The 9,173-nt window shown below is 46.5% G+C and overlaps 1 protein-coding gene across 2 annotated transcripts in view; it reads right to left on the bottom strand.

The window, feature by feature from the left end:
- Window positions 1–2,046: 2,046 nt before the first annotated feature.
- The window catches only part of Ewsr1 (EWS RNA-binding protein 1), a 28,951-nt gene continuing 21,824 nt past the window's right edge, over window positions 2,047–9,173 (bottom strand). For both annotated transcript variants that reach the window (XM_005396190.2, XM_005396191.2), the window contains exons 12-17: window positions 5,685–5,814; window positions 4,439–4,561; window positions 3,802–3,964; window positions 3,326–3,423; window positions 2,572–2,824; window positions 2,047–2,442 (exon numbers count right to left, since the gene is read on the bottom strand). In XM_005396190.2, the coding sequence (XP_005396247.1) occupies window positions 2,403–2,442; window positions 2,572–2,824; window positions 3,326–3,423; window positions 3,802–3,964; window positions 4,439–4,561; window positions 5,685–5,814 (807 nt within the window). In that variant the 3' untranslated portion in view covers window positions 2,047–2,402. The remainder of the gene's footprint in view (window positions 2,443–2,571; window positions 2,825–3,325; window positions 3,424–3,801; window positions 3,965–4,438; window positions 4,562–5,684; window positions 5,815–9,173) is intronic.

The raw sequence follows: 9,173 nt of genomic DNA, 5'->3' as shown, positions 1-9,173 counted from the left end.
GTCTAGCAACAGGCTGTTTTCTTGTTCCTCCATAGTCATGATTACCCAGGGCTCCTCGATGGAGATGACGGTCTGGCCAGAGGGAGAAGGCAGACCATGCCCCAAGCCCTCTCATAGAATTTTGTTTTTAAAGGAGAGTTTAACTTGCCTCACATGGGAATTTTTAGTCTAGGATGATTTATCAGGGGACTTTGGAATAGGTTGCTGGATCTAAGACTTCCGGTGATTTCTTCCTCAGACTAGTGCTGACAAACCCTTCAATGCAGGGACATACGTGTCCTCCTCATGTCCTTTATCTAGCGCCTTCTGGGGTCATGATCATCTGTGCAATGGCAGCACCTTGTGAGGGCTGGTTGTCTAGGGCCCCTTATCACTGGTCACACCTTTGCTGCCGGAGCACCCAACCTTTCAGAGAGAGGCTCCCTTAACTCGCCCCTTGGGTTGTTTCTGTAGTTTAGGTTGCCCTTGAACTATTAGCCCACACTGACCTCAAACTCAGTGCACCTCCTGCCTCAGCCTCCTCCACACTGGGACTACAGGTGTGCGGCACCATGCCTGGTCCCTCGGGGTTCCAATGGCAGATCCTTCGAGTTCTCTATGCCCATGTTCTCGTCTGAGAAGTGAGTAGTGGGAGGAAAATGTGAGGAGGCACTTGTTGCGGTCCCTGGAATAAGGGACCTCGTGCAGAGGCCAGGCTGAGGTGGGAGCAACCATGGACCCCAGAGGAACAAAACTGTCCAGTGGAACTAGACTGCAGGGAGCAAGATAGAGCAGCGCTGCTGAGGTCACAGCTGCCCTGTGGGCTACAGCAAGTATGGTGGGAGCTACGGAATGGCTGAGAATCCTGATGACTTTAAGTGTCCAAAAGTCACTCTGGCATCTGAGAGACTAAGGGACTGTGGGGAGCATGGAGCCCAGTGTGTTGGTGCACAGGCAGTAGAGGTGAGGGGATACGGGTGCGTTTCTCCCTAAGCCCACAGGCTGGGGTAGTCACAGGGGATGCCAAGGTTTGAAAAAAATGCTTGTCTGAGATGAGGCAGGGCCAGGCACAGGCTCACGTATTTTCTCCTGCAGAGATGGGAGAAGGGTGTGCGTCAGCGGTGGGATAATCTACAACCGAGGGTGGAAGGTCAGGCAGGAGAGGGAGGCAGACAGAACACTGGCCTTGGGAGCCTCTTGCACTTAGGGGTCAGGAAGAGGGCAGCAAAGAAAACAAAGGAACCACCATTTGGGGCTGGGGATTTAGCTCAGTGGTACAGCACCTGCCTGGCAAGCGCAAGGTCGTGAGCTTGATTCCTGGTACCGAAAGGAACCACCATTTAGACGGTAACGGATGTGGGTGACTATCAAGAGCTGTTTCTGGCTCCTTGTAAGTAGGCTGACAAGGGGAGATGAAGTGGGGAAGAGCAAAGACGTGCGCTTCCTTGTAGGAGGGAACTGGAACATGGTTTGACAGCTAGAGGGACTGACAACAGGGTGAGGGTTTTCCAGAGGTGGGAGCGCAGCACACACCAGAGGACAGCGGGAGGTGGATGTGACCTCTGTCCAGCAGTCAGTCCCAGCCCATCTGAGGGGCACTCATGTGTTATTACTGTGGCCTTGGAGATTCAAACCTGGGGCCATCTCCTGGGCTGCTTCCTAAGACCCTGTTCCCAGTCAGCAGGGACAGAAGGGGAAGAATCTGTTCCATCATGTTTACACCTCCCTTTTCACCCAAGGTCTCCTGGACACCAACAATTCTTTTGAGACAGGGTCTCACCATGTAGTTCAGGCTGACCTCAAGTTCATGGCAATTTTCCTGCCTCAGCCTCCTGAATGCTGGGATCACAGGGATACACCACCACACCCGGCAAAAAATCTTTTCTGAATGAGGGTGTGCCAGGTCAGTTTGTGTTACTGTGACCAACAATGTGCTGATTTGCTCCTTCATGTCATGACCATTTCAGATTTTCCCTCAATTGACATGTACACAAGTTGTTTATCTAGATGGCACCCTACTCCCTGGGGGCCAAGGCATGTGACTGGAACAGAGGCCGAGAAAGGTGATTGTTTATAAACATTTGGAATTTTATTTAAAAAAAAAAGCACATCACAACCATGAACATTGTTACAGTTAGAGGCCCTCTTGGTTCTCCACAATGATAACTGAGCATGCTCACAAGGGTTCCCATTGTTAAATCTTAGTTAAACAACCATCTTTAAAAGAAGGAAAAAAAACTCAGCACACTACCATTTAACTTGTTTTAATGTTTCTTCACAAATGGTGAAAAATACTAAAGTACAGACAAGGAATAATCATAATGTTGTGGCCAACATTATAAATATGGAATTATAAATTTAAAACATTTTCTGGTTTAAAAAATAAATCTGGTAGTCAATGCAGCTCTGCGGGGTCTCTGCGTCTAGTAGGGCCGGTCTCTGCGTTCCTGACGGTGCTCACCTCTGCAAGTCAAAGAGTGCCCTTTGGTTAGAGAGGGGACAGCAGGCCCTGCTGGCACCTCAAGGTGCCCTGTCACTCATCTGCCCCAGCATGAGTACCACAGCCTGCAATTCTTCTTCCCCACCACGTACTTATCCATTTTTCCAGGTCCTCCACGGCCACCTCTTCTTCCTCCCATTTGTTCCATCAAAGGTCCAGGGGGACCCCCCGGACCACCTCGTCTTCCTCCGCCAAAGCCACCTCGGTCCATGCCACGGCCACCACGGAAGCCACCTCTGTCTCCACCACGGCCACCTCTGAACATTCCACCAGGACCACCGCGGTCCATGAGGCCGCCTCTTCCTCCCCGCATGCCACCGGGGCCACCTCTGCCACGATCACCACCTGAGGTGAAGAGACAGCCGTCAGCAGGCAGAGGCTCTGAGGACAGGATGCACAGGGTCTGCTTCCCTCTCCCAGAACTAAGCAAGAGATGCCCGCAACCCCAACAGTTAAGGTCCAAAAGCACATATGAGGAACTGAAAGTCAGAGCAAACTCAAGAGTCATGGTAGTGGGGTCTCCTTTTTGAAACAGGGCCTTACTATATAGCCCAGGCTGACCCCGAACTTACGGTGATCCTCTACCCATTAACCTCACCCTTTTTCTTCAGTCTTTTTGTCAATTTGCCCAAACTGATTACACAGAAAATTCTTTCTGATTGCTACCTGGCTTCTACCCCTCCCCACAATTCTATCACCTCAATCTCAGTATCTCGGGTTATATTTTAGAACTGGTAACACAACCACAACCTAAGATTCTTAGTAGTGAGTAGCTATAGTTTACTACAACCGCTGAGTTTAGCACAAGAGGTGCAGCTCTAGAAAGCTCACAGAACCTTTACCTACCCGGGGGTGGGAAGGGTGGCGGGAGGAAGCCTTCAGGTTTTGGGGCCTTACACTGGTTGCATTCTGTTCTCCAGGCGAAGTTCTGGTTTCCACAACCCCTGGATAAAGTCACATTGCAGTAGAAATCAAGGAATGAACTAAGGAAGTAAAATGGGTAAAGGCAACATTTTGCACTCTACACCACAACCACTAGGTCTGGGGCCCAAAGCACTACGAGAAAATGTTCAGAAAAATGGTTTGAGTTACAGGCAGCAGTGTACCCACAGGCCCAGACGGAGCAGTTTGGAAAGGCAGATTGCTGCTCCCACCTGGGCAGTCACTGAAGTCATTTTTTTGTTTGGAGACAGGATCTTGCTATGTGGAGTTCAGGCTGGCCTTGAACTCACTATGTAGCCCAGGATGACCTTGAACTTGTGGTGCTTCTCCTGCCTCAGCCTCCCACGTTATTATACCGCTCTAAACAATGAAGTACATACGGATTGGGACACTGCCAATCTCCAGCTCGATGCTGGACGTTTCCTCCTCCAGAAGGGTTTCCTCGGGAACCCCGGGGGCCTCTTGGAGGAAAGCCTCCTCTGTCTCCTCCACGGCCTCCCATGCGACCCATGGGTCCCCCAGGACCTCCTGGGCCACCTGGACCTGCAATAAGAAATAGCCAATCACCTCTTTTTTTTTTTTTCCCCAATCACCTCTTTATAGCACCAACTTTGCTATAGAAAACAAACCCTTCCACAAGCCCAATGACCCAGTACAGGCATCAGTATCCCCACAACTACCAAGCCATGTATCAGAAGGCTGTCCACGTATGATACTCTTTCCATGTATGTTATTTCATTTAGCTCCCAACAATCCTGCCTCATTTTCATGCAATGAGACCAAAATAGAACAAATAAAAGGCAGCTCCAGAGCTGATCCCCAGGCACAGAGGTGCCAAGGGGCTCCTAGGCTAACCAATTAACCCTTACTTTATAAACATTTACTTTCAACAGTGTAGTATTAAATCTACACATTTTATTACTTCATCTCTACACTAATCAAGCTTCTGAAGGGCAAAAATTGGGCTGAGAAACGTCTGAAGAAACAAAGAAACAGATCAGAGGAAAGTGTGAATACCTCCACGGAGTGGTGGTGGCATCCCTCTGCCCTCACGAGGTGGCATGCCACCTCGCATGCTGTTCATTGGAGGCTTCTTCCGAGCAAGGGAGACTTTAAGTTTGCTTCCTTGAAAATCTTTCCCTAGAACAAGATAATATCAATGACCCCCAAATTCCAACTCCTCTCCCCCAGAGGGACTAGAATCCATTTCTCCTTTTCTATCAACCTGACTTCTCAAACTTGGTGTCCCTAGAAGCACCAACCCTCCTTCACTTGTAAATCTCCGAGATTTTTAACCAATGAGCCCTCCTCTAAAAGGCTTTACAAACATTTAGAAAATCTCTCTACCCAAAATAAATCCCAGCAAACAAACAACCCTGAACAAAACACCACCTCTCTATTCCAAGCTGAAAGGAGGCAGAACGTGCACTAGGGTCCTTGCAGAGCATAGGCTGAGAAACTGGGCAGGAGGAGCCAAGAAAGGAAAGCCAGTACTTAACATCTGACACTTCCAAGTTGGTTGTGTGTTAAGTGAAATTCCAGCACTGATGTCCAGGCTTTAACATACAGTAATACTCAAATGTACACTAGCTATTTCTTTTTTTCTCATGGTGCTTGGGATTGAATCCAGGGCCTTGTGCCTAGTACACAAGTGCTCTACCACTGAGCTTCACCCCTACCCCTGAGATGTTTCTTTCTTTCTTTCTTTCTTTTTTGTCTTTTTGAGACAGGGTCTCGCTATGCAGCAGTTCAGGCTGGCCTTGAGCTCACTCTGTCGCCTAGGCTGGCCTCAAACTCACAATGATCCTCCTGCCTCAGCCTCCTGAATGCTGGGGTTACAGGCATGTGCCACCATGCCTGGCCCAGACATGTTTCTTGAAAGGTTTTCTGTATCTTCTGATAACGCTTGGAGAAGAACCTGCAGCTTTAAGTGAGGCTGATTTATAGTAACACTCCCTGAAAATACAGTGATTTCCCAATCCTGGTGACTGGGCCCTGGAAAACAGACACCCAACTTTCCTCAGAAACACAGGTCTTTTTGCTCCCATGCCTCTCAAATTCCTCCCTCCTGCCATGCCCTATTGCAATGCAGAAAGTATTTTCTGTCTCTTATCCCCAGACCTTCCAGAGAATGATATTCTAACAGCATCCTGTATTAACAAGAGCTTTTCTTTCCAGCAAACTGATACATTTGCAACATTTGCAAAAAGATCCTATGTGTTCCTGGGGAGCAGGGTTCTGACTGCCAGTAAGCACACCCTACCATCAAACCACTCCACAGCAGCCTTGGCAGTCGGTGGATCTTCATAGGACACCGTGGCATCACCTTTGGGCTTTCCTGTTTCCTTGTCCAGGTAGATGTGGATCATGGGTTGCCCAGTTCTCTTGTTAATCTACACATAAAATTAGCACAGTTAGGATGTGAGTACAATATACTAGTTTGGGAGGAAAAGTCCATATGAAATTCAGAAAGTCCCACAGATTATTGAAAGCATTAACTTTTCTTAGGCAGATATGGATCTACTAGTTTACCTCTGGGTTTTAGAATTATGAATCTTAACTGGGCACCCATGGTATTGCGTGCCTGTAATACCAATACTTGGGAGACTGAGGCAGGAGGATGGCCCTGAGTTTGAGGTCAGCCTGAACTACATAGTGAGCACAAGGCTAGCCTGAATTATGTAGTGAGGCCCTGTCTCAAAACACCAAAAAAAATTATGGGTATCCTATTTCTCAACTCCTAGAGTCTTCTGTCTTTTGAGAGTATCTCACAATGCAGTTCAGACTGGCTTCAAACATGTAGCAGTCCTACTGCTTTAGCCTTCTCAATGCACAGATTGTAGATGTACACCACCACCACCACATACTCAGCTGGCTAACCTTCCTTCCTTCCTCCCCTCCCTACTCCCATTCTGAGAGTCTTGCTAGACAATTCAGGCTGGCCTTGAACTCACAGCAATCCTCCTGCCTCAGCCTCTTCAGTGCTGGGATCACAGATGTACAACACCATGCCCAGCCAAACATTACTTTCTTAACTGGGATAAGATCTTTATACCCAGGTAAACAACATATATATGCATAAAGAAGTCTTAAAACACAAAGCACAAACATTATGGGGTTCATCTTTTTTGGGCGGTGGTACTGCAAGTTCCCAGCGAATTCCTAATACTAAGCCATACCCTCAGCCTTTTAAAAGATAGGGTCTCACTAAGGTTGCCTAGGCAGGACCTGAACTTATGATCCTCCTGCCACAGCCACCCAAAGTACTGGGGTTACATGTATGTTCACATGAACGTCTGTGGGTTTCATCTTTGCCAAGAGTAGCGAGAAACTAAAACCATGTAGCTTCGGGTACACATATAAGTAAGTAGAAAGAAATCATCTTATATAAGGTACCAAAGTCAACTAAACTTCTATATAGCTCTCATCGGAAAATATCTTTGTTTCTCTGAGACATGGTCTTGCTATGTTGTCCAGGCTGGCCTCGAACTTGTGATCCTCCAGCTTAAGCCTCCCAAGTGCTAGGATTACAGGCATGCACTACCATCCTCAGCTGAAAATATTTATTTCCAAAGAAGGACTGGGGGATGTAGTGCAGTGGTAGAACACTTGCTTAGCACACATGATACCTGAAATTTAATCCTCAGTACCTGTCCCTTCCAACAATCCAACCCTTTTTCTCCTGCATATGGCTGGTCCCACTATTCACAGATTCAGTACACCTGTAAGTCTGCCCGCTTGCTAAATAATTTCGTGTCATTTTCTATGGTACTTTCACAATCATTTATAGCCTTGAGCAGGATGGCAGAAAATTTAAGATGCCTGATGTACACGTTCCCAGGTGAGGCTAAACAGTACGACAGCCTGCATTCTAGTTTTAGCTCTCTTGTAAAGATGACCAGATAGCTGGGCATGGTGGCTGAGGCAGAAAGACTGCCATGAATTTGAGGCCAGCCTGGGCTGCTCAACGAGTTCAATGTCAACCTGAACTAAAAATAGTGAGTTGTCACAAACCAAACCAACCAACCAACCAATGAAACAAGGGGACAGGACATGGCAGAGGAGTGCAGTCCAAGAAGGAACAGCTCTTGGGACACTTGACATAGGGTAGCCCAGGTAGTCATTTACACCTCTGAACTTTGTTTTGTCTTTTGTAAAATGAAAATAGTATCTGTCAGCAGAGTTAGTTTTTAGTTTCAGATGGCAATCTGAGATATGTATATATATGAGGCTACCTCCCCTGTACAATAGTCCAGCATTTATTAATTCAGTATTTATGGCAACTTTACACAAGGTATCAGGAAACATGTAAGAATGTCCATGGTAGCAATCTCTGTATAAAAAAACCATAGAAATAACCCAGAACCTTTAAAAGACTATCTAAATTGTCATGTATGTAAAGGTCCAAAGCACAGTCCACTGAGTCATAGAGCCACCTTGTGATGTACTTACGAGCAGAATACAAATTCCTACACTTACAAGCTACTGACCGACTCCCTCCCCCAAACTGTTTCTCCTAGTATTCTCCAAGGTCTTTTTTTTTTTTTTTTTGAGAAAGGATTTCGCTGTGTAGTCCAAGTTAGCCTGAACTCAGTATGTAGCCCAGGCTGGCCTCAAACTTGCAATCTATCCTCCTGTCTCAGCCTCTCAACTGCTAGGATTACAAGTGTGTACCACCTTGTTGGCTCCTCATATCATTAACAACCTCACCATTATACTCTAGGAGCTATTCAGAATAAAACCTAGTCACACCAGATCCTCTGAACTTGCCAAAGTTCCCTCCCCAAGAGCTCTGCCCTTATTACCCCTTCACTGTCGCATTCCAAGCTATATGGTTCCATTTCTCATTTTATCTCTACTACTCTGGCCTTATTTTCCTATATAACATTTGTAACCCAGCATACATATCCATTTTTATATACATTCCCTACTATTGTAAACACCAAGTATTGTTTTGCTACTGGCATATTCCTCATCTTCAGAATAGTCACGAAGTATAGCAGTGCCTAATAAACTCATATGTGAAATAAAATAGTACTGAAAACACATCTTTAAGAGATGAGGCTGGGTGTGGTGGCACATGCCTATAATCCCAGCACTCAGGAGGCAGAGGCAGGAGGAACACTGTGAGTTCAAGGCCAGCCTGAACTATGAAGGGAGACTCTGTCTCAAAACACAGAAAAACCAACAAAACCCCTTCACCCCCCACAAAAAAAGATGAGAATAAAATCCAGGATGGGGAAGGAGAGATGGGGATTCAACTGGGTATATGCAAAGTGATTAAGAAATATTGTTCTCAGAAAGCTCTAATTCTTATGCTGGGAGGTGGACACAAATTTCCTATTTTAAAAACTCTGTATGTTAAGTCCCATTTTAAATTTCACCTGAAGTTATATTTGCACTATTAACTGACAAATGTAAAAATTACCTTAAGGCTGGATGTGGTGCTGCACGCTTGTAATGCCAGTACTCAGGAGGCTGAGGCAAGAGGATACCTCAAGTTTGAGGCCAGCCTGGGCTCACAGAGAGTTCAAGGCTAGTCTCAACTACAGGGTCTCATAGTGAGACCCTGCCCCAAACCAAACCAAACCAAACCAAACCAAGCCAAAACAAAACCACCTTAATTATCAAGTCTGCTTAAATAGTGTTTAGCACTGTTTCTATCAGAAAATGGCTAACATCCGGGGGTCAAGGGGTATTTTAAACTTCACAGCGCCTGCCTGGCACGTACGAGGTTGTGAGTTCGATTTCC

This window comes from Chinchilla lanigera, unplaced genomic scaffold (genome assembly GCF_000276665.1).
Source record: "Chinchilla lanigera isolate Chin_1 unplaced genomic scaffold, ChiLan1.0 scaffold00054, whole genome shotgun sequence".
Taxonomy (NCBI): Eukaryota; Metazoa; Chordata; class Mammalia; order Rodentia; family Chinchillidae; genus Chinchilla; species Chinchilla lanigera.
Note: the sequence above shows the minus strand (reverse complement) of the source record. Positions and strands in the feature narration are given on the sequence as shown.